The sequence below is a fragment of the Oculina patagonica genome, chromosome 4 (assembly GCF_052425735.1).
Source record: "Oculina patagonica isolate OP01 chromosome 4, crgOcupat, whole genome shotgun sequence".
NCBI lineage: Eukaryota > Metazoa > Cnidaria > Anthozoa > Scleractinia > Oculinidae > Oculina > Oculina patagonica.
Genome location: NC_135761.1, coordinates 27,298,894 through 27,324,412, shown reverse-complemented (window position 1 = coordinate 27,324,412; position 25,519 = coordinate 27,298,894). Strand labels below are relative to the sequence as shown.

The 25,519-nt window shown below is 40.5% G+C and overlaps 2 protein-coding genes across 3 annotated transcripts in view; one reads left to right on the top strand and one right to left on the bottom strand.

Moving 5' to 3' along the window:
* Positions 1 to 1,608: 1,608 nt before the first annotated feature.
* On the bottom strand, positions 1,609 to 12,556 carry LOC144650025 (uncharacterized). Of its 2 annotated transcripts, XM_078509660.1 has the most exons (3): positions 12,347 to 12,556; positions 11,525 to 11,627; positions 1,609 to 10,988 (listed from the first exon to the last, which is right to left on the bottom strand). In XM_078509660.1, the coding sequence occupies exon 3, from the start codon at positions 10,146 to 10,148 to the stop codon at positions 5,241 to 5,243; it is 4,908 nt and encodes a 1,635-aa protein (XP_078365786.1). In that variant the 5' UTR covers positions 10,149 to 10,988; positions 11,525 to 11,627; positions 12,347 to 12,556; the 3' UTR covers positions 1,609 to 5,240. The 2 variants fall into 2 exon arrangements, with proteins under 2 accessions (XP_078365786.1, XP_078365787.1); XM_078509661.1 differs by lacking the exon at positions 11,525 to 11,627.
* A 299-nt stretch (positions 12,557 to 12,855) lies between these two features.
* LOC144650058 (exocyst complex component 2-like) overlaps positions 12,856 to 25,519 on the top strand; it is a 45,960-nt gene continuing 33,296 nt past the window's right edge. The window contains exons 1-6 of the mRNA XM_078509705.1: positions 12,856 to 13,050; positions 20,328 to 20,501; positions 21,496 to 21,634; positions 22,100 to 22,146; positions 24,298 to 24,367; positions 25,097 to 25,221. Of these exons, the coding sequence (XP_078365831.1) occupies positions 12,942 to 13,050; positions 20,328 to 20,501; positions 21,496 to 21,634; positions 22,100 to 22,146; positions 24,298 to 24,367; positions 25,097 to 25,221 (664 nt within the window). The 5' untranslated portion in view covers positions 12,856 to 12,941. The remainder of the gene's footprint in view (positions 13,051 to 20,327; positions 20,502 to 21,495; positions 21,635 to 22,099; positions 22,147 to 24,297; positions 24,368 to 25,096; positions 25,222 to 25,519) is intronic.

Here is a 25,519-nt window from a genome sequence, read left to right as displayed (position 1 = left end):
CACTGGGTCTCTCTCTCACCTCGTCTCGCTGCGTGTCCTCCTCGCCTCGTACTCTCCTCGTCAATTGTTAATTATTCAATAAATTGTCACGGTGACCATAATAGATGGTCAGAAAGTCATATTATCCGTCATCCTTACATACAGATATCCTCATCCTCGGAGACCCAGGGGCAGTTAGTGGGGCGAAACGAAGGAATAAACCGGGCAGAAATCGTAGCGACGAGTTCTTGAAAACTTTCGTCGCTACGATTTCTGCCCGGTTTATTCCTTCATTTCGCCCCCACTAACTGCCCCTGGGTCTCCAAGGATGAGATATCCTACGATAAACGTAGGTTGCCGAGACCTTCAAAGCGCCACATAATCACAGTATCAGCTGAAAAATATTTTTCGTTAACAGTTTGTTGAATAATAAAATAATTATCCTGCTCACGGCATATCCCCTGATTCACCTTGGAAAACTTCCCAGAGGTAAAATAAGTTACCAGACAGTTAAAAGTAAAAACCACACTCTTCCCAGGGAGACTTTGTCTCAGTTGTGTTTCCCTTGGTAAAATGGCCATGTGATTTAGGGAGCATAAGTTAACCACGATTGCAACAAGCGTGAACAACGATTAGGACAATTTTTTTCTATTACTAATTTTTTTTTCTTTTTTCTTTTTTTTTCTGCGTTAAGGTCGCGCGGGACCCTGCTCATTATTCATTAGCCATTTCTTGACGGAGTGCTATCTTAGCTTTCACTCTTTGCACGTTCCTCTGGACATTCGGGGGGGATTCCTCAGATCCTCGGGTACGGTCTGTGGCCCGGCGCGGTCGCCCCACCCGCCCCGGGTCGCTCCGTTCGGGGCAGTATCCCGTCTTCTCTGCCCTCGCTCCCCCTCGCGACCCGGGGCTCGCCCTCCCCGTGACCTGATCACCTTCCGCCGCCCAACGTCAGTCCATTCATCTCTCCTCGTCGTCCGCGTCGTCTCTCTTGTCTCGGACAAGCCAGAAGCATATAACTTCTGGTTAAGCATAAAAAGGGGCGCGGTGGCCTGGTGCGCGCCGGACTCCGGGCGGCGTTCCGGTTCGCCCGGCCGGGGTCACTGTGTTGTGTTCGGGCAGACACTTCTCTCTGTCCTCTCTCCCCCAGGTGTTTGGGTCCCGACTTGCTGGGGGTTCCCTGCGATGACTCATCCCATCCAGGGGGGTGATACTCCTGCCGCTGGACCGGGATAGCTCCGGCGTTGCGCCACTTGCTCGAAGCTGACCTTTTTTTAAGCATAAAAAGCTATTTACATGGTACTAGAAACAATACAATACATACGTATCTAAATTACAACACTATATATTTAACACTACATTACAATAAGTTAAACAATACATTAATAACAGTCGCTGGTACGTTTCATTTAAATGTATAACTATTACTAATTCTTGAAGGGGCTATGTCACGCAATTTTAGGCAATTTCGGCACTGACCAACTGGGTCATAGTATTAACTGAAATATCACAATAACGGCTTAAAACTGTAGAATAACACAAAAAGGGGCATGGATTGGCAAAATTCGAGAAGATTTAAACGAATTGCGTTCGGGTAAACTTGAAAACGTCCGCCCGACTTTTTTAAAATTTATCTCAATTTGTTGTGTGGCCGTGATTTTGCCAATAAATGACCTTTTCAAGTTTACAACTCTTAATTAACGAAAATAAATAGAATTTCCTAAAATACCGTGACCAAGCCCCTTTAAACCGATTATTACATCTAGTTAAATTGCACCTACAGATTTATCCACTTTTACTACGCGTCTTCCTCGAGGTCATTACCCTTTTTTCGACGTTTTTGCTTGTTTACAAGCTAAAATGGTAGAATAGGGGTTATGTGGACAAGATTTGGAACCAAATATTTGTAAACTCTCAAGGGACTTTTTTAATTTCTCAAGGGACTGTTTTAATTTCTCAAGGGATTACTTTCCGCTGTGGGTGATCACTTGCGATCTTGTGGAAAAAACGTGACTTGTCACATTTACAAACGTTATATAACAATTTTAAAAGTGACATGTCAGCTTTCTTATCTCAACGCACGTGTGTCTGAAAGGCGATCTATAAAAAGCGTCGCACAAACAATGGATTGCGTAGCTAAAACACGAATAAATAATCACTAGCACTTACATCGTTTAAAAATTACAAACGTCAAAAATAAACCATTCCAAAAAAACTCGCTCTTTTCAAAGATATTATTGAAGTTAAAACAAATGCAAGAGATGGGGGCTTCTTTTAGCTTTTAGAGACCTCGCGTTGAGCCGTTGACAGCAATGTTGCATGAATCGGCTTTACAACATGCGATCGTATCTACGCAGTTCGAGTGGAATTTAAGTCAAAGACAGCAAAATTCTTTCGTATTTTATCTTCAAACATAATTCGAAAGCATTCACTGTATATATGGCTTTTGTTTAATCCTGGGTCTTGATATCCGACCCTCGCAGAGCCTAGACAAAACGCAGCTTGAGTGTAACGATTTGTTTACGCCGCAATTATATGCGCAATGTTTTCTCCGACAGTAGTCGGAAATATCCGTATTTTTTTTTTCGTGCTTTTTCGTGGAGCAATCGTAACGATACGGCCTTGAACACATTGAACATCGGTCTACCTATAACAATTCAAATATGGCGTTGCAAAAACAAAGCGTCGAACGCATATTTTGCTGTTTCATTTGCTAATTTCGCTGCCGTAATCGACTGCCTCGAAAGGTCCTTGCAATTTTAAAGTATAGAATTGTCAGATCTCGGTGAAATTTGCACTGTTTATTTGTGTAATGTTAAGGAATATGTGTATAAATACCCGGCGCGGACGAGCCATTTTTGACAAAATTATATGGCTGCATTTCCTCCGCGAAGATAGGAAATTGTTAAACTAAACTACAAAGAAACTGTAATGATAAGTTCGAAGAACAATGCACAGGATAAACCTTCGACTCATACTTCATGCAAAAACGTCGATATCTCGAAGAGACTTTGATTGTAATACTAAAACGTTTCCAATTAATTGACATTTTTATACTTCATTTGAAGTGTCATGGGGACCATTGGATTTCTTACTTGGTTTCCTCGAAGAGCCATGGGTAGTTTATGGGGGGAAGGTTGTTGAGAACACACAGAAGGGGTCTCACAAAAATCAGCCGAGACAATTCTAATAAAAAGAAGAGAGATCTCTTTCTTCCAGATGACCCCAGTAACTGCCGCCCGTGCGCTAATTTGAAGATTTCACTGGCAAATATGTTTCGTGTTATCTGCAGTTTGACAATGGCACACCATCAGGGAAGACATGGCGGATAGTATGGCCACAAAGGCCCTGTCAGCGATTTCAACACTATCAACTCCACATGTTTCTTAATAACACTTGTCTGATATGTTTAAGAAAGTTTATAGGAATTTAGAACTTGCAGGCCACATCGCCTCTCCGCTCGTTTTTGCCGCGTTTTGCACCAACGAAACCGCCAGCCGTACGCAGGCTAGAAATTGTATTGAAGAACAAATTGCTTGTCAGTATAGTAATTTTTGGTTAAGAAATAATTAAACCTTTTTGTATGAATTAATCTTAGCAAACTAGTCTTAGTGATCCCTGTTAATGAAAAAAATGTCGAGTAAGTAAAATTTAGAATCTGGTAGTGTGAAACAGAAAATCGTAAAATTTGTACATTTTGTAGCTGCGTTTGATCCTGGACATATAAGTGAAGGACGTTCGCACCAAGAATCTTGTCACCCCAGATTTTTAAAACTTTTTTCTGTATCAGTGCCGTAGCAAGGGGAGGGGCCGGGGGGGCCCGTGCCCCCCCCCCCCAGTTTTTTTCCTAAAAAGTAAAAACAGACCTGTATAAAATGGTAGAAGCTTATGTTGAAAATAAAATTTTATCTCCCCGGTGGTTTAAAACAATAACATTTGTACTTCTTTTCATTTTTTAACGTACGTAGGGTGATGCACAACAATATTAAACAGCCAAAAACTAAAACAAACCAGAAATCGTGACAACAATGTGAAAAAATGTCTCAAGAATGTCAAAATGTCTCAAATTCGCGATATGCGTAAATCACAAATAGCTCTTGGAGAATGCTGGAAATAGCATTTCCAAGCCTCTAGATTTCAAAATTTTCTTGGGGGGCATGCCCCCAGAACCCCTAGCGGCTCGTGCCTCCGGCACTCGCGTGCCCCCCCCCCCCCCACTTATTTTACCCTTGCTACGGCACTGTGTATTTAGTGTCCAATTTATGACTGACGACAAAATCATCATTTCTTGCCAAGAATCAAAAAGCAAAAACTCAGGAAATAACTCGTTTAAGAAAAAAGCGTATGGAAGAGCACAGTGTGTTTCTAGAAGCTTTCCTCAAGTTATGTTAAGATATGGGTTTCGTTGTAGTCAGTTTAAAACAACAGCTTTCTAAAAAGGAAATAATATTTCGTTTCCGGATAGCGGAGCGATAAGCATAATAATAATGTGACTGATGAGTTTTGAGAGATGGTTTTGTATAATTTTGAGAATAGGTCGAGAATCAGTATTACGGAAGAATTGCGAAACAGTCAAGTTTTTTTTTTCATGCCTGCAAATTCCTTTACCCTTCCGTGCCAGCAAACACGAGACATCCGAAGACATTCAGTTTTGTTTGCTCTTCTAAGTGCGGAAAGATCTTCTAGACACAGAAAGGGATCTCACTTTCATCTCTCATTTTTCACCAACAATCGAACTTAGAAGTATCGCAGTCGTCAGTTATTTCTATTTGTAATAAATCTGCATAACTTTACGTCTTCCTGAAGAATATATTTTCGATATTTCAAGAACATGTTTTCACCAATTCGTTTGCTTCTAGTAAAACGTGTTGACATTGTGGCAAAAACCATTAGCGCGAGCGTCCTTTAAAATTCCCAGCCCAACCTCATGGCAACTGATCGCGTCACTTTCAGCATGCATGAGTCAACACCCGAAATAATGAAATTTATATTGGCAGCTAGTTTCCGCAAAGCTTGGCGGCCTTTCACAGGCGAAATTGGACTGTACGTCAATTGTCCAGAAATGGAGTCAACTTCCTCAAAGGAATAGCTCCCCATCCTGTCACCACAATAAAAAATATAAGCAGGAGTCCAATTAGAACAGCTAAAAACGGATAGATAGCAATATATCCAGCAACCTCACCAGTTCAATCAAAGTCAACATAACCGAAATTAATTCTAGGAGGCAACACGGACAATGCAGTATCTGTATACAAACACGTTCATACTGCAGTCTTACTTGGACAGAATCGTTGATGCTCATATACTGCCGGTCCATCTGGGAACACCTGCATACACAGCCAACACATGTGCGCTTTACACTGCGAGCACTCCATATGATTGCAACCTTCATTTTTTTCAATTGGTGTCTTGCATCTGGGACAGTTCTTCCTATTTCTTGGGTCTTCCATCATCCACTCCTTAAGACGTCCCTCTACTTGCTTCTCTGATTTAAACATGGTACAAGTGAGCCCGTCGTGCCACTGTGCGTGACAAGATGTGCAGATCTCAGCTAGGCATGCGCCGCAGCTGTAGCGTCTTCCATCCACTGAGACGCGGTACACCATTCCACAGTCGGCTGTTGGGCAATACTTAACAATTTCAGGATTACTTCTGACGTACTCATCTAGGGCACTGAATGCAAGCTTCTTCCTTTCGCTTTGGTTCAACAGATTCTGCAAATCTCTCCATACAAGACGCTCTTCACAGTGTTCTGTGACACACTTGAGCGGAAATTCTGGAGATTTTAGTTGCTGAATGACACATTTCTTGTCGTAGACATGGCCACAGCAAGCGAGTCTATACACGTCAGCTGTTTCATCCACATCACACAAACAGATACCACAAGTTAACTGGTTTTGATTGTCGGAGTGTAAATGGGACGATTCTTGGGGGAGAGTTTCGCAACATTCCTCCACATAACGGTTGATTGTTTCCCGAGCCTCGTCTGAACTCTGAATCTTAAGTTCATGACTTCGGAATTCAACTCGAATCTTTTGGACACCAGGAACTCCTTGTAGTCCTTGAAGGTTAACGCCAAACCTTTTGTGCAGCGCTTTCAGTAGCCCGCGGGGCTTGTTAGGTCCTCGAAGCTGAATGTGCCATAAGTGACTGTTACTTGTAATGGAATCATCAAGAAACTTGTTGATGGCTCGTTTTGCTGATTCTCGGTTGGCTTCGCTTCCATGTATTCGGACAACATGGTTCTTCCAGTCTTGATTGATTACAGTTCCAGTGTCTTCCTGAATGGCTTGAAGAACGTCTTTAACTGGATTACTTAAAAGAATTTCCAGGCCTTTAGAGATTTTGCAGTCAATTTGATCTCCATTGAGAGTTTCAGTGAGAACAGTTGTTGCACAAATAAAGTGCTCTGTACAGTCACTTCGAATTTCTATGGCAACACGCTTGTCTTTTCGTTTATTGTTGACCTTTACAACTAACTTTTTGCCAAATTTCCTCTCTAATTCCTTGATAATTTCCTGCAGCTCATCTTCGATGACGGTGTAGACATTTCTGGTACATAGCAAAGTAGTTGACAGATTGGGATGTAGGGCTACAACCCCAATGTCAGAAACGCTTGTCCCATTAAGACCTCTCACGACTGCTTGACCCTCCTCGGAGTCTTGGAACGTCAGATAGGCATATCCCTCAAAATCTTTAGGTGAAGGTTTTCTCAAATAGATGAAAAATTGACCTTCTGTGGCAAAGGTGCTTACGCGTTCTTCAAGGGATATCTTCTGAGACGCAAGGGTGTCATTCATCGTATCAAATTCTGGTTTTCGGTGGATAAATACCTTCTTCAGATTCACAGTGGGGAGCCTTTCTTCGATAGCAGACTTAACATCCTCTTCTGATGCTTCCGGATGTAGCCCCCTCATGAATATCTGCTCTTCATGAAACTTGTCCGCTTGAAAGGTCGTCAATTTTGACTTAATCATAAGCGAACGAAGACTGCCAAGTGCATGATAGAAATCTTCACTACTGAAGAATTGTGTACAACCCGTACCTTTGCCAGGACGACGGAGCCACTTCGCTTTCACTTTAAACTGAGAAATTTGTGCCTGAGGACCATCAGACATGGAGTGGCTAGGCTGAACCTTTACGTCGATACCCAGGGAGTTGCCGCAAGAGACCTTCACCGCCTTCATGGCATCCGCAGAATTCTTAAAAGTTACAAAAACTCGTATCTTGCCATTTTGTTCTTTGAACTGATGCTTCACGATGTCTCCAAACGATTTCAAATGGTCTAAAACCACCAATGCAAAGCCATCATCTATCTCACCGACAGTGACAGTTCTATACATATGGGGCATAAGCACTTCGTGTACTTCACCGCCTTGTCCCCAGACAATTCTGGTGCCCTGGCAGTCTTCTTTTAGCTTTTCTTCTCTTTCCTCACTTCTCATTGTCTTCCTGCTTTCCTCCAAGAGGCTTCCTACCACAGCGAGAGCTTTCACTGTTTGACTTGCTGGCACAAAGATCTTCACTTGCCCTTGTGCTTTGTCTTTCTCTAGCACAACCAAACTATCATCGCACGATTTCGACACTTTCTCTTCAACTTCATCAAGCATCCGTCTTCGAAATCCTCCAAAAGCTAACGTGATGAGGTCTGGACTACAAGGCAAAGCAGCTTCTGTCAGCACGCTGGACTTCAGTTCTTCCAAATCATAGTTGACAACTCCTTCTAAAATCATTTCTTGTAGCCAATTTTCCTCTACAGGGGTCGCATTGATGACAAAATCACGAGATGTCTTGAGCAGTTGTTCAAACACGATAAACTGAGGTGTTGTTCCAAGGAACTTAAGTGCTGAAGAAGGATGCAACTGTACACAGTTATTGAATGATACCACTCTGTATCCTGCTTTCTCGTGACCTGTAAACACACAGAGGTTGGTTACATAGCAAGAAAGCAAGATCCTCTGTAGCTGCAAATCAGTGCTCTCATCTTCTTGAAAAGCATCCCGTACCGTTATGCCAAGTTCACGCTTTAAAGTTAGCTTGAGCTCTTTGATGGTCTCGTCGGTCAAGCGAAGTGACTTAGCATTCAGGCTGTTGTCAAAGGCCCACTGGTTCCGTTTACCTTTCGGCTGCTTTAGGTATTGTCGGTACACTTCCAGCAGTGTTAGTAAGTCACCACCATGGTGACAGAAACAAACTTTTCTACAATCAGCAAGTTGTTTTTCTTCTTCGTTGCCCATTCGGAAGAATACGCTTCCACTTACAGTTGCAATCGCTGCCAAAGCAATTGCCTCTGCACCGACTCCTTGATCGATTCCGTCAAAAACCAGCTTAGCTAAGCGTGGTTCTACGGAAACACAAGCAATTTTGTGGCCCAATTCTGTAAGCTTTCCGTTGGCCGTGGCCCCAAGAGATTTCAATGTCTCTAAGGCAAGTTCTATAGAGTCAAGTGGTGGTGATTCCACAAACTCGAACTCAGTAATGTTTTCAATGCCAAGTTCCATTAGTTTCAACACTGCCTGGCCAAGATGAACTCGTAGAATCTCCGGCTTGGCTTGATCTTCCATTGATGCATAATCTTCCTCACTGTAAAGTCTAAAGCACTTTCCTGCCTGCGTCCTTCCTGCTCTTCCCTTTCGCTGTTCAGCAGAACTCTTGTTGATGGTTGTAACTTCTAAAGAACTTTTGTTGCGTTTTGGTTCAAACTTCATTTCCTTTACCATGCCAGTGTCCACCACGTACCTTACTCCAGGAATAGTAATGGACGTCTCTGCACAGTTGGTTGCGAACACTACCTTGCGTTTGTTCGTGTCTTCCTCGAAAACTCTTCTTTGCTCTTCTTGACGTAGCTTCCCATGAAGAGGAAGACAAACCAGGTTTGGATCAAGTTCGACTTTTGCTAACTTTTCACACGCTCTTTCTGTTTCCACTGGCGAGGTAAGGAAGACCAGAACATCTCCTGGACCTTCCGTGTGGTGAATCTTTCGAACTGTGTTAACAGCTTCTTGAAGGTAGTTTTCATCAGTACTCGATGGACCATCTTTCCATATGACATCAACTGGAAACATTCTACCTGACACCTTCAAAACTGGACACTGGTCAAAATATGCCACAAAGACATCAGGATCAATGGTAGCTGAAGTAATGACCACTCGTAGCTCAGGACGTTGTGCAAGGCTCTTCTTGATCATGCCAAGAAGTAGGTCTGAGTAAAGGCTACGTTCGTGTGCTTCGTCAATAATTATGCAAGAATATTTGGATAAGTTTGGATCCCTCAGGCATTCGTTGAGAAGAACATGATCTGTTGCATACACAATACCAGTGGTTTTACTTGCTTGAATGTTTCCTCCTACATGGCAACCGACAACCTGCCCTGGGACTCCACCCATTTCCCGAGCGACGTGGGATGCTAAACTAGTGGCAGCGACTTTTCGTGGTTGAGTACAAACGATTAAGCCTTTTTCAGCAAGACCTGCTTCATGAAGGTACTGGGTCATCTGAGTGCTTTTTCCTGATCCAGTTTCTCCAAGGACAACGCAGACCTGGTTTTCCTTAACGAGGTCGATAATTTTGGTCTTTTTTGCGTACATTGGAAGGGATGCTTCAAGCCTGTGGCACTCTCTACCAAATATCTTCCTTAATTCCTTGATTGTTTTTTCAACACTTGAAAGTGGTTGACAATTTTGCTCGTCCAGGCTAGATGTGATATGTGCTTCGAAACGTTTAAACTCTTCTAGCTGCAGCTCAAGTTCCTCTTTCTTGTGCTTTAAAGCAACTCTTTCCGAAGATATTTTTTCAAACTCATCCAAACGCATGTAATTCTTCACGCGACGATGCTCTAGGAGATCATTAACACTGGTAATCTTTTTAGCGTGCTCCTCTTTAATTGCTGTTATCTTGGCTTGAAGTTCCGTTTTACAGTCAGCCAGCAACGTCTCTGTGGTAACTAATGTTTGTTCCTCGAGAATGGAAACCTCAATCTGTTCTCCAGCATTCGCTATATTTTGTTTTAACAACTTTTCAGCTTTTCTTCCTTGGTTTTTACTCTGAAACGCAAACGTGAATTGGCAACGCCCATCATCTGCAGTCTTGGGATCTTCAGGGTAAAACAGGAACTTGTCCCCAAGACAGACTTTTAGGTAACGAGTCATGATATCTTGATCCACAGACATTGTTGAAGGAGGTTTAATGACCAAACGACAGCTTTTTACATTCGGGGGCTTAGGACTAACATTCTTGCTTTTCTTTGGTGTGCTTGTTTGATTTCGTCACCGGTTGGTTAGTGTGTAAGTTGATGTTACCCTGCTGCGTTTTGTCATCACGTGACAAGGTGCACTCTGGAGTAGATATCTTTACAGCAGCACCAAAATGTTTGTCAAACGTTTTCCTCAATGTCTGCCGAGTATCTTGGGGTTTTTCGTGCTGGAATTTCTGCAATGAGGTATTTTCAGGAATTACAATAGAGCTTTGACGTGTCTTTCTGTGCCCCCGTTCAGTAGACTCGTTTCTTCCAGCTCTTGGGGGTAACTGTAAACCTTCGTGCGTTTTACCACTAGAAGGAAGGCTAGATAAGCTTTGATGTGCTCTTCGGATGGGTTTCGTCGTTTTCCCTTGCTTCTCGGCTTGCCAATGTCTTTTTTGGGACAAATTATTATCAACTGGTTTGCCACAGAACGGAAAAGGGTCTTCTCCATATTGATTTAAACCAGAAGACTTCACACCGGGAGTAGCTGTTTTCTGCGTTACTTTGTTGCTTGCCCTTCTACTACTGCTGTTCAACTTTGCTGGGTATTGAAGCGGCTGACTGCAAGCTTCAGATCCTCTTGCAGGCATCTTTGGTTTTTTCTGCCTTTTGTTTCTACGACTTCCCTGTTGATAAGAATGTTCTCCACCATCTTGTTGATCACTACGCTGTTCGTCTGGGGGATTATCCGCGTGTGCATCAGGTAAGTCTTCTGCAGTCGCATTAAAAGACTGTGCATGCGACATATCTCGATATCAACCATCAACACCTGCAAGTTACATGTAATTAAACAACTCAATAAGAACAAAGAAAACTATTACTGACATACCCAAGTTTTGCATCACTGTCTGTATCTTTGGACGATTTTTTACGACTATTCTTTCAATGTTGAATACTTTCGATGTTTCCCAAGGTTAGAAAGTTAATAGGGTAAACTTTTGAATTCAAACATTTCCTTTTTTGTAAGGAGAAGGGGTGGAAGAGGTGAGTGTCACACACATTGCCAAGTACATGGTCTTATTTTTTTTTTTCCAAAAAAAAAGAAAAAAAAAAAAAAAAAATAAATTCTTTTTTTTTATTGTAAATTTTTTTTTTTTTTTTTAAAAAACCCCAAATTTTAAATTTCAAAACCGGGTTTTTTTTCTTTCCCCAAAAAAAAAAAAAAAAAAAAAAACCAAAGATTTAAAATACAAAAAAAAACCAATTTCGAAAAAGAAAAAAAAACAAAAAACCTTTTGAAAAAAAAACCGATTTGAATTTTCCCAAAGAAACGCACCCTAAATGTATATTATAAGTAACACTTACCTCCGCAGGCTGCACAAGCGGTTTACTTCACTCAGCGATTTCCCAGCAATCCTCCCGGCCTTCGACTTCGTGTCTTGGCTCCTCCCCAGTTTTTCGACTTTCTCTTTCGATTCAAGACATGAAGATAAAAGAGTTTGAGTTTGGCTTGTGAAAATATGAATAGTTCAGCTTATATGAATCAGTAGCCTGCGAACGCAGCGTATTCCCCTGTCGTTTCTCCCGCCGAAAAATACTATTTTTCGGCGGGGCGCCTCTGCGTTCGCAGGTAATGAATCAGTGGCTTGAAAAAAAAAAAAAACACTTGCTTATACAATAAAATCTTAAGAGTACAAAGCTAAGCTCAAACAATGGCCCTTAGCTGCCATGTTAAGAAGTATGAATTTTGGTATCGGCTTCCTCTTCCCCCCTGCTCTTCCCGTAAGCCGTTCGATGTTTTCATATCAGTATAGTTGAGTCTTTCACACAAAGGAGCATCCTAGTTTATGGATGTTGGATAGTCGTTTTTTATGAGAATCGGTAATATTCTAGTACCTTTTCTAGCATTTTAAGGGCGTTTAGTGTTACAGGTGCTAACAATATCTTGCCCAAGTCGAAGTTCGCCTATTGTGCCGTTTTGTGTTGTTAAAATCAGGAGCCCATGGGCTCCTGTTAAAATCCATCTTTAATCTTCAGTACTTAAGGCTTTAATAGTACTTCTTAGTGATGTATAGTGTATTAACCGTTTCTTATCTGCCAATATGACAATGCTATTTCCAACGAAAAAAGTGAATAAAATTCAAGATCAACAGAATAATACTGTGCATGATGTTGATGTTTTCATACCTGCTGAGTCAGGCTGATTGTCGACCTGATTGAAATCCTTCGAAAGCTTTAGTTTTCATCAACACAGATGCATTAGGCTTTAGTGAAATTCTATGCTATTAAACACTGTAAGACCTGTAGATATCAAGGCTTAGGTGAAAACAATTTCTACTTTCTTGACTTCTCGACAAAAATAAGTTCATCGTCAGTTTTCCTTTCATGGAAAGTACAAATCAGATTCCGGGAAAACCGGAAACGGAAATTAGAGTCACTGCGTTCAAGCCCACTTCCGGCTTTCGATGCTCGGCTTGTAAGAGTTCAAAGCGAAAATGTCCACGATGTTTGTAAAAAAAACGCTGTGGAAACAGCAGTACCGAAAATTCCATCGAAAATCACAGCATTTACCTTCTGGTTTGGTCACCGCACCCCAGGAACAATCTTAGGGACTCTGAAGGAACAATCAGTAGCATTTCCTTGCTGGTCACCGGTACTTTTCAAGCAGTTCTACCCGTGAAGGCCCATGCGCCCAGTCCCTTTTGATAAACATGGCGGCGGAGACGAAGGAGGGATGTAGTGATGTAGTGTACTCATTTAGCAAAAAAGTGTAAATATAAAGATGAGACCGCCGCCAGTGGTGACTGGCATCTCTCCCGCAGAAGGGCCACCTGGAACAAAAGTGATTATTCGTGGAGAATACCTCGGCATTAACGCCAAAGATGTGACAGGTAATGAACTTTGTTGGTTCAAAAATCCAGCTACAGTGTCTGCGGTCTTACCTATTTTAAATGGTATAACAAGTATAGCAAGCCATTAAGGCTGGATTTTCTTAGTTTCTATTAATAATCAATAGATTTAGAGAAAAAAACCTTTAATATGTGGAAAATGGTCAAATGGATAAAGCTAAAGGAAGGCATGCACGATAAATGCTTGGATTAAGGAAATAAGACTTACAGCCCGAGTGCATTATTTGTTGAGTTCTACAAGCAGGCGGGGAATTTTTAAGCAACCGAGAGAAGTGCATGACTGAGATGCACTTCTCGAATGTTCCTATAAAATCCCCACCTGTCTAAATATCACTCAACCGTCTGGAAGAGCAAGTTTACTATTTCCTCTATAAGGCCATCCTCTTTTTTTCTCTGTTTAGCGTCCTCCGACCGACCCAGATTTTCGCGTTTTCAAAAAAAAAAAAAATTTATACAGAAGGTATAGAAGGCAATGACACATTATTTTAAATAATGTTTCATCCTTTTTACGCTGTTCTTGTTTGAGTTTAACCACGACATCAATTTTTCCTTCCTCCATTGCCGCCATGTTGACTTTGTAACCATGTCTTCTTGTTTCCAGGCTCCACGGACATTATGCTGAGGTACTGGGCCTCCTAGTTCCAGACTCCTTATCCACTTTTTTTTTTAATTTTTTTTTTAATTCCGACCGACCGACCCAAAATCAGAAAACACATGTGATGATAAACGAAAAAAAAAAGGGGATGGCCTAAAATTTCAAGAAATTGCACACATTTCTTGTTTTGTAAACTGCAGTGTGAATTATTTAACAAATTAAAATGCCTTAGACCATGCTTTGTTCAGTCGTTAAGCAGCAGGAAATGACAAGCACAAAAGGAGTGTAGGTTCAAAAGTGTTTCTTCCTATTTCTTGAGTGCTCTCTTAACTTCATGGAATGTTTTATAAAAGAACAAAGCCAAACCAGGCTTTTTTATTTGTTTTGTGATGAATTTTAATAATAATAATTAATTAACTTATATTGCACAAAATAATACAGGGAGATTTTTACTAACGTTTATGGAGAGTTTGGCTTAAAGCAGATTTTATTCCTTTGTTGCATGCACGGGTGGCATCAGTGGTTGTACGTGTTTGCGTCCACACTACCTATACATTTTAAGGTGTCTGTACCTTTAAACACACACAATCTCCCAAGGCCTTCTCTTTTTTGGTGGTGCTGTGCTGTTTTACGTGATTTCCTTTTTGCAGAAAAGTGAGATCTTTAATGTTCACAGTTACAGTAAAACAAAGAGCAGATGATGGGGTTTTATAGCATTTGTCGCCCCTGTGATTCATCCCAGAGATCACCTGGCTCCGGTGTGGCCTCCCACACCTCTTAGGGGGTCTGTTCTGCGTGATGTAACTCTGTCATCTTCAACATTTTTAACTTTTTTGGATGAATGAAGGTTGGAGAAGGAATATTTGGGATGAATACTGTGGAGTCTGTGCACACCCATACATTAGCTCACCCTTGATTTGGAAGCTCGATTTGTTAAAAAAAGAAAGTGAAGTTAAGTGAAGTTCTTCAAGTGGTAAAACAAGTCGGTTCCAAAACATAATGATGTCTTTTGTAGGATCTCCTTCATCCTCTTTAGGAGTTCACATTCTCTTGAGTCTCTGTCTACTTCTACATCCATAAAGTGAACAATCGAATGATCTTTAAAGGAGGCTCCATAAGGTTTTGACAATGCTCGTGCTGGCGCTTTTGGAATCCATGTGGACTAGCTTGCGGCTCGGCATGATCTACCATGGATTATGTAAACATTTCTGATAGGTTTCCTAATGATTTCAATGCTACGTTGCTGTATACAAGATATGAGTTTAAATTCTCCATGAATGCATCACGCCCAGTAAAGACTGTGATCAGCCTAGTGGTTTGCTCTGCCTCCCAGTCTTCTTGGCAAATCTCTGATATTGTTGTTCAAGGGGGCTAAATTGCACTTCGTCAAGTCTTCGGTTGTTGCGGACCTGGTTGGTCTTTCCTGTTCTTCACGGAGAGACACAATTGCAGATGAAAGATCTCCTTACTGCTCTTTTTTCTGTTTTAAATTCTCCAGGTAGTTTTTCTCTTTTTGGTACGGGAATTGAGGAAATCACACTAAGACGCATTTGTTTGGGTGTCTTTATTCAGGACTGAAACCCATTATTTTAACAGAGATGGTTGTAGAACACTAATTCATTGTTGCTGATTGCAGTTGATAAGTTGGCGAACTGGAAGAAAAAGCGAATGCATTAACCTCACTTCAAAATAGAACAGTAGCGTGTGCCACATCATAAGTGATTACCCTATATAGCCACCTTAATAGCCAGGCTTTGAAATGTAGAGAGGAGTCACTCACTCACTGTCTGGGCATCACAACATGAACATGGAGGAACTTTTAATTGGAACTTACTTTATTTTCAGTTCTCGGAAGAAACGACGTTTGAGAAAAAAGCTGCAACTTTAAAAGTAGTCCATAGTTTAAAATATGTAAAATTTTCTTTAAAAATGCTGTTTGCTCTCACAAACTGCATCCTCCAGTCTATTTGAAACCTATATATATTCCGGCAATAAACATGTTTGTGCAATAGTGTTCCACAAGGTTGTCTAAAAGACCTTTTATTGTTTTTCTTGGGACTTAGGCATTTCGTTTAGTCCATTTTTGCAGCGTTTTTTCTCTCTTTTCTTTGTCTATTGGCCTTTCAGTCAAGTTTCCACTGAAACATCAAGGAAAATGATCATTCCAAAATGAAAGAGAGAGCAGAAATGTGTATGTTTAGCAGCACTTTTTTGGCCTAATTCACCACATTGTGCAGTCTTTAAGCTAATTGTTCTGAAAGACTTTTTTCAGTCTATCAACCTACTTATCGACATCATTTTCTGGCATGAACTTTTATTCATGTGATTGTCATGTTTTCATAATATGTTGTGTGACAACCATCAACATAAATGGTACATGCTTTACTGCTTCTTAATAACATGTGAAAATACTCTGACTGAAAATATTTACTGTCATTGACGTTATTGAATACACCTGGCATGCGCAACCTCTCAAGTAATATTCCATAGTCGAGATAAATCGTCAAATCCAATGTCAGAAATTATGCTGACAAATTCACATTGTTACCCAATAAGACTTGAGTCTGCGATCCAAGGTCAAACCCCTACCTGGTCAGCAGTGGACTTGAAAAAACAGGTGACCTCGATAAGCTCTAAACCTGAGCCTGGGATATGGTCATGTTATACTGGTCATTAGATACCTTGTTTTGACAGCTGTCAATTGACTATGGTATGGCTGTCCAATACCGATCCATGAAGATGTAAGGCAACATAAAATGACATACTATTCCCCAGTGTCAGGTTGCCCTTACCCTCCCCCAGAGTCTGTATGGACGCTCGCTAGTACGCTCACATGACTACCAAGTTTTCTCGGCTTCATGGGTTTACCAAAGTTTCTTACCAATAGCTATGGCGCTTTAATGGCGCTGGTGCTGGAGCTCTACTATAAATGCCTAAAGTGAAGGTAGAAGCCACAAAAACTTGTTACTTTTCAAACAGGAACAAAGCATTGCCATGCATACTAGATTTGAAAACAGATTGATAGGTGATTTTTTTGTGTAAGTGCAAATAATAGAAATTTGACCACTTAAATATATAATTTTTTTTTAATTTATTGAATTTAATTAAATGTTTGGCTGGTAAATTTCATTGGTAATTACCGATCACCGGCTATTATTTCCAACCCTGGCGAGCCTTAGTCTCAAAATATAGTTTCAGTTAATAATGCCAACGAGACAGCCGCCAGGGCGAGGCTGTTGGGCGGCGTCATGGCCGGTGCTTGGGTTGGCGGTCTGTCGGGGCTTCCTTGGGTGGTCCCCATTTTGGGTTGTTTGTTCTTCCCACTGGTTCCCGTCTCTCCTCCTTGCTGGGCTGACCATGGCGTCCACGCGGCTCTGTTTCAGTGGTCATCGTCCCGGTCGGTCCCTACAGTTTGACCGTCGAGACATCAGGTCTCAAGTGAGTTCTCGCGGTCCTGTCACGCGGGGGGTCGCGACGCCGGTCGCTGCGATGCGTCGGCCTTCCGGTGGTGTTGTTGTGACGTGATCTCCGTGGCACGCTCCTCCGCGTCTCATGTCACACACGTCCCTCGCAGTGTCTGATGTCTCTTCCCCGCCTCTTCCGCTACAGACACTCCTCGGACGATCACCCGTGCTGCTCTGACCTGAAAATTAAAAAAGCATCTTAGCAGTTTTGATTTTGGGATTTGATTTATAAGATTTTCTTGAAATGCAACTATCCCTTTTGTGGACGGAAACATTTTAACCATCGCGTGTTGTATTTGAAAAACAGTGATTAAACCTCATTTATTGCCTACATTTTGTGACATTTTAACGTTGAAAAGAATTTAAAGATTTGTCAAGAGTTATCAATCTGTCAATCCAGTAGCCTGCGTAGCAGACATCTGTGTACATTTTTTAGTGTGTTTAAAAGAGTGCGCGATCGCGAGAATACGCACGTTGGAAACTACGGCGCCTGCTACGCAGGCTATCAAGCCTGTGTCATTTATGAACACCAGAGAAATAGAGATTTTTTTCGCATATTAACTAAAATACAATTTACCATATTTTGGTCATTTCAAATATAGTTCTTTAAAAATAGGGCCCCAATGGGTCCATGTGTTTTGCTGCTAGAGCAAAGTCTTAGGGAACATGTTGATGAAAGACAAGTGAGTCGAGATTGAAATCCAACGTCTTTTATTGTCTGTCACTTGTGTGCAGGTTAATAATTGCACTATATTGTAGTCACTTTGTGTTAATTCAATCCTGATAATTTTACTGATCAATGTTATGTTGAAATCAACAACGGAAAGACGGCGTTGAACGTAACGCAAAGTTCATTTTGAAAGCGAAAGTTTACAAATAATTATTATCATTCGTCAGTCATCCCTTCACGCATGAACACTCGTCGAATTTCAGTGTCTTCACAACAAGATCGGAAGATCGATAAGGACCAATTTTTGATTCTGCGAAAGTTCGTTTTCTTAAAGTTTTAGAAATTTGTGAAGTTGGAGGATTCACTGAGGACTGCGTAGCCGAAGATGCAGTGGCTCGCTGGACATCAAATTCTATTTTTCACGGCGTTTAATTAATCTTCACAAAATAAACATGTGGCGCCAGCGCGTCTGGCAGTCAAAAATTCATTTTTCAAAAAACTTTCCCTTTCCAGCTATTTTAGCGGGGCTTATACTATAGTACCTACCTGTCAGTCGTAGAAAAGCTGAAATTTAAGGATGAACTGTTTATTAAATGAAGACCGTATTATTTTTTAAGTCGTGAATGCAAAGAACACAACGCAAAGAACCCTGAACCGGCAAGAAACGGAGACGAGGCGGAGCCCTCCGCCCGCCAGCCCCCGCTCCTCTGCGCCCGTACCACGCGCCTGCGCTTCTCCGCGTCGGGGCGTCTCCGCGCGCCTCGGCTGGCTCCGGGGGGGCGGGGAGCAGGCGCCTCGGGGTTCTCTCTCCCTCTAGGGGCGTGCGCAGAGTTGGCCTCTCCCCCCTGGCTCTCTGTCTGGCCTCGGACTCGGGAGGGGAAATAACGTGAATGTAGATTTAAGTGTGTGAGATTTTGCTTTGGCTTCAGTAACTCTCATGAGCTTGATTAATAACTAGTAAACAAACTGGTCGCCACGCATTTAAACACGAACTGACGAATGTTGCATCTGATGCAGTGAATCTGGTGAATGAGAACTTCCTTTAATATTTCTTTGTTTTCGACGGTGTGCACCACTGAATAAGTTTCTTTCCCATTGTGATGTTACTAGTATTAATTCGTTTCTAGCTGTCTTTTATATAGCTCGAATACAGCTACAATTAGCGGTGCAGCCTACCAGCATGGTATATTCCTTTCCAGCTGTCTTTGCGTGACAAGTTACACGTTCATACATTTTATTTTAAAATATGAAGTTCAGAGTTAATACAGTACTAGTATGCTGTAGACAGTGTAGACAAGGTGAGGGTAAGTTTATTTTCAAAGCGAAAGTTTACAAACTGTGCACTAACCGGTCCTTTGGAGAAAATATTTATGACCTTCGGCGAGGTTCCAAGTCTTCGCTCTTTTCGTAAATGATGAAAACTGCAGAATAATTTTCTCATAAAACTGGAGTGGTCGCGCCACAGTTTGTTTTCTTTCCCAATGCGATATACTTTTAAATCGGTTTTCTGTTTTCCAACGTGTCCAACGTGGTTTGCGTTCGAATACTTTGGCCCGTAACTTCGAATGCGATCAGCGCTACGGTTCATTGGTTTCGATTTTGTTTGTTCATGGATTTGATTGACATCGGTAGTTCAGATTTCTCCTCTGTTACGGCACTTACACCTTACGGCACTTACACCTTACACCTTACGGCACAAACTTCAGCTCTCAATGTGTTTTGCTTGCAGCCATTGCGGCTGCAGCAAAACACAAAAAACCATTCAATATCTGTTCTTATGAACAAACATGAGTATTTCGCTCGTTGGCACTTATCGATAGGTACAACTAGTTATATTTTTTTAGTTATTGGAAATAAATTATTAATTTTTAAATCAGTTGCATGCTTTGAAAAGAAAAGAAGCATGAAACTTACACTTGACAAGACAACAATATTGATATTTAAAGGAGAAGTTCACTCCAGAATGGCCATTTATTTTCTTTGCGCCAATAAAAAGTTTATACAAAGATATGTTATCCACCAAAATTTTAGCCCCCAACGTGGGCTATAACCCTACGAAATCTTATCCAAAACTCGACAACTGGACGCCGCCATCTTGGAGCTGGTAATGTATGCGTGACGTCAAAGAGCTCAGCCTGAAGTTTTGTGGGAAAATTTAAATACTCTAAACTCCTTGTTTCTTCGAAGTGGCTTTTGTTTGACAAAATGCCTCTTTGTGCAGCTCTATTTTGCTCAAACAGAGCTCCAAGAAATACAAAAAACAAGGAGTTTCGACTATTAACATTTCCCCGTCAAACTTCAGGCTGAGCTCTTTGACGTCACGCATACATTACCAGCCCCAAGATGGCGGCGTTCAGTTGTCGAGTTTTGAGAAAGATTTCGCAGGGTTATAGGGAACGTTGGAGGCTGAAATTTTGGTGAATAACATATCTTTGTGTAAACTTTTTATTGGTGTAAAGAAAATAAATGGCCATTCTGGAGTGAACTTCTCCTTTAATGTGTTTTCATCACTGATTGCTATTGATTTTAGGCCTGACAATTTGTGGTGCCAACTGCCTTCTTTCTGCCGACTATAAATCAGCCAGTAAGATAATAGCACGAACTGGTCAGGCCCAGCCAGGCAAGGGAGATGTGATAGTGACAACCCGGTCAGGTGGAGAAGGCAGCTGTACTGTGCAGTTTAAGAGTGTGATGGTGGTCCCAGGTAGGATACAGTCTTACAACACTCAGATTGGTATAGCAGTTTTTGTAGAGGTCCATAGCTTTATTACTAGTTTTTTCATGTTACTTCTGGGCCTTGTGAACGTTTTCTCAATAACATTATTTTTAAGACTGCTTTGTTTCCAAAATATTTTTGAAAACACTCTCATAGAAATTTTTCAAATTTCACAGACCTTGAGAAAACTATGTCAAGTCCAAGATCTAGAAGCCTCTTTTCAAAATAATCCCTCTATTGCAAGAAAATCGGTCTCTATACATGCCAGCTGATAAGAGCTAAGTGATCAAGTTGACAATATGGCCTGGATATTTGCAGCTATATATTAAAGAGCCACTACACTTTGCATGTTATTGTTTTGGTGACATGCTATGCTGTATGTATTCTGAAGCTTTCATCAGCAGCTTGTACATGGTAATAAGCCTTTTTAGTAGAAACTCAACTGTGGTCTATTGAAAATGCGTGAATCTGATTGATTCTCCACATTTTCTATTCGCTGATTGAAAATGATTGCGCGCTCGTTGCTCATTTAAAGATTATTTTTTCTTCATTTTTGGCTTATAAGAACTTAAAATTGTAGGTTTTTGGACTGCAGTCCTTTAAGAGTTTCTACTCGAACAATTAGACTACTTGCCCTTGTTTTCTATGAGCGAATAGTCAACTTGGCTGCGCCTTGTTGACTATTCGCTCATAGAAAACTCGGGCTCATAGTCTAATTGTTAAATAGAGCCACCTTCAATATAGATTTTTTTAAATGGATAACATTAGCCACAGCCACTTTATTTTGAGCAGTTGATTAATTAACAGTAAACACAACAACTATTATTGTGTGAAAAAGCACTTTGCGGATACATGTATCCTTAGTTGTTCATATCATCATTGAAGGAGAGATGGAAAAGTGTCACAACAACATGGATTGTAACATGATAATATGACAGAGTTTTATTTGAGAGTTCAAAGGATTTGGAAATGTTGTTTGCAGATCCTTTGAAAGAAAGCGCTGTTTGGTTAGAGGAAGTAGATCCAGAAGAATTACGAGCAAGGTCTGGCTCCACAAGACCAGTGTCACCACAAATAAACACAAGTCAAGATCCACTGGGTACAGGTGCTGATGTATTTGGGTAAGTTACTTCCAACCACCCAAGTTTAAGATAAGTCAATTAAAGTAAATAGTTTTACACTATTTAAACAAACAAATAATCATTGTGGAAATGAAACATCCCCTTAGGCCGCAAAAGCAGCATTACTTTATAACTAGTTTGTTTTTCATGCACGATGTGCAAGCACAATAATTATTACATGGTTTAACTGATATGTAGTATCTTGAAGTTTTTGCATTTGGATTATAAGTCAAGAAGCTTAAAACCAGTCGGTTAAAGTTTAACTTCCTTTAATTAATGAAACTTGCTTTTGCAATGTTGCCGTAGAAACAAGATCACTCAGAGGTGGTACATCACTTAGTGAATCTCAGGGAATATTCCCCTTGAGATTCATTTTGCCTTTGGCAAATGATTGTTAATTAACCCAAATAACTCAAGCACATTTCTTAAAAGTTGTATAACATTTGTTTTAATGATTGTCTGTAGTTATAATAAGTTTACAGAGGAGCAGCTAGAAGAGTTTTATCCTGAAGGTAGGGTGAATTTTGGTAACTCTTGTCAATATATATGATTTTAATTAACACCTGTTTATAGTGTGGGAGGGGCAGTGGCCTGTTGGTTAGCACGCTTGACTCTGAGTCGAATGGCCCGAGTTTGAGCCCTGGCCGTTGCTGGTTGTGTTCTTGGGCAAGACAGTTTACTCTCATAGATAGTACCTCTCTCCACCCAGGTGTTTGAATGGGTAATGGTGAATTTACTGCTGGGGGGTAATCCTGCAATGGACTTTCATCCCATCCAGGGGGAGTAGCAATACTCCCAGATGCTTAATGCTATGGAAACTGGGATAAGCATGGCTGCATGGGCCACTTGGTGCTGACACAGACTTACCTTACCTGTTTATAGTGTTATAATAGTTGTTGATCAATGGTAATTGGGAATTAGTTAGATAAGTCGATTCATTTTAATTGTTAAGTTTAGTTAAAATTATTCCTTTTATTTATGTTATCTATTGGCAGTATTGAGTATCTTATAACTTCAAAGCTAAATTAATAACTTCTTAACTAGTGTATAAGTCAATTTAAGAATTGATCTATGTTTAGGGCATCTAAACTAATTATTATAAGAGATTTACTATTAAACTGCTCTATTTTACTCACTTGCATTTTTCTATCAGTGAGTGTGTTGAAATCTCATAGGTGCGAATTTGGTGTCGCAACAAATTTTCACCAAGACATTTTCTGTTTTGTTGCAAGTTCCTTGAGTACAGACCTCTTCTACTGCACATTGATTACTAAAGTGAAGGAAATTCATTCAGTATCTACAGAAAATTATAGCAAGCACTACTTTGCACTTTGTAAACTAAAAAGTGCAGATAAACAGATATTTCTCTTACACACAAAAAACTGCTTAAAAATAACTTAAACCCAGCTCCGTGTCCATTTATATCGTGAAGAGGCAAATTTTGTGTGAAGTGACCAATGTAGGAACTGCTAATAATTAAGATTCAGAAGGTTTTGAATTTCGACAACTCATTGAAGAAAAGTTTGAGAAACCCAACTTAATAAACCGCTGTCAATTACAAATTTTTAACCAATAAACAGAATAAAAATAGACACAATGTTGCATACTTTATCAACATCTCTCGCATTAACAAAACTTTATTAAAAAATGATATCATCTTGTAAATTTAGAATTAAACTAGAAGTGCGAAAAAAGCTTAAACTGGGCAGTCGATGTTCAATCACTTCTATGGCTAGAAAAGCACACCGACACACAAAAAATCTTTAGGCAAGCAGTCACCTTGAGGAACACAAAAGTCAAAGTTTGCCACACACGCAGTGTTATCTCTTGCTTTGATCCACATGCCTGGATAAATTCCTGCTTAGGCTTGCTAATGCTAATTTTTTCCGAATCTTGAATAAAACCAGAATCGAGACAAGAAAATAAAAACATTTCAAGCTAAGAAAGGAGTAGACAAGGGCCATCCCATTGTATTTCTCAGTTTAGTGTTGTCCGACAAGTCACGCAGCAGTGTGTGAGCTTAATCCACATGCATAAAAAATTTCTGCCAAGGCTTGCAAATATTTATTTTGTTCCAAATCATGAACAAAATACCCTCAAACAAGTTGAATGGAATAAATTGAATTCGGTAAAAATAATCTCAAAAAAAAATGTTCTTGAAGTTTAACTCTATTTTGCTCGAAAAACACAGCTATCAGTGGCATTTGAAAAGTTGCATAATTCAAAGCCAAAGTAAATAAATCACCCAGGGTAATTCCCCTGGCTCGATGATGTGGGTACCGTGCCTTGACACATTCTTGCTGGGTTTGCAATTTCGTTTTGATTTAAAAGTAAACTCAAAACACTTGCATGACATGAAAAATAATTCATATCTCACTAAAAAGTGGAATATCCAGAAAATAACAGCTAGCTCCTGTTTGAATCAGTTCACATGAGTCAGTATTAAGTAACATTGTGACGATTTTATCATTAACAACAAAGTTTTCTTTGGTGGTGTCAGCCGAGCGGGGGTCTGGGGTGAGTAACCATGAAAAAAAAAACCCACGAGCGAGTTATGAACTGGCACTCCGCCCAGTTAATAAAGGCCAATTAAAACTTAGGGGGGCTCCTCCTTTAGGTTTGTATATATGAAATAATTTGATCTTCTTTTCTTTCCTGTGAAGGAAGTGGAAACATTCTGAGTGAAAACTTTCTTCCTGGTTGGTTTCTGTTGGAAAAACACTCAGACACTGAGTAAGTAATGTTAGCAAAGTGTACTGACTATACTGTAAAGAACTTATACTGAACGTTTTATCTCCATATACTTAAGTGATCCCCTAAATTGTACAACATCGTCTGTCCATCTTTTTGATGGGTTGGCCTTATCATATTTTCCCATTCTTGACTTTTCCAGTTGAATGCAAATGAATGTAATTCAATCAGTGCATGTTACATGGCCAGCTCAACTCCAAAAAAAATGTCAGTACTAGCTGTTAAATTTAATTTATTTAGTTTTACAATTTTATTTCCAGTCTTAATGATTAACATAGACATGCCAACCCCCAGGGGGGTACTCCGGGATCCAAGTGACAGGGATGTGTGAAGGACTTTTTTGGGGTCGAAATTTTCAATTCCGGGATTTTTTTGGGTAGGGGAATTTGGCAGGTATTTTTTTGGGTGACTTGATTTAAATAGGGGATTTTTGGGGTATTAAAATGAAACTAAAGTGCCTTGGCGCGGCCTTGGCAATTTAGGGGTAATTTGACTAGGGATTTTTTTGGGCATTTTTTTTTGGTCCAGGGATTTTTTGGGGTAATGTCGGGAGACTTAGGGATTTTTTTGGGTCCTGAGTTTTGCCTCCATTCGATCATCCCCGTCACTTTCATCCCGAAGCGCCCCCCTGGGTGCCAACCAGTCTGTATTTTTCCTCATTACCAGCCCAAATTTGGCATAAGGATGAGTACATGTGTACTCTTTTTTCAGGTTTGCTACTTTAAGAGCCGGTCTGAACTACCTGAGGCATGAGGAATCAAGACGAGCCACTGGGCCTCTGGCATTTGTGAAGGAGAATGTTGGAACATTCTTAGATGCTGTGGACACTCTCATTAGTATCTTTACTGTAAATAAAATATTTGATTAAAAACAGTTTTACTTGAGATGGTAAAAATAATGTTAAGCTTAGTCACTCACATGTTATAAATAAGCATGTATTTACTTTGAAACATAATCAACTGGATGCTCAAACCACTGAGCTGTAAGACACATTTACTAGCTTCATATATGACATTCATCCTACACATATACTGCTAGGATCAGTAAGTTGTTAAAAGCAACAAGTGTGATGACAATGACTACTGGCATGAAGGGCGGCAACAAAGGACCTCCACTGCTGTCAGTGTCCTTAAC

Coding starts and splice junctions, on each gene's coding strand:
- LOC144650025 (XM_078509660.1), bottom strand. CDS start 10,148: ATGTCTGTGGATCAAGATATCATGACTCGTTACCTAAAAGTCTGTCTT.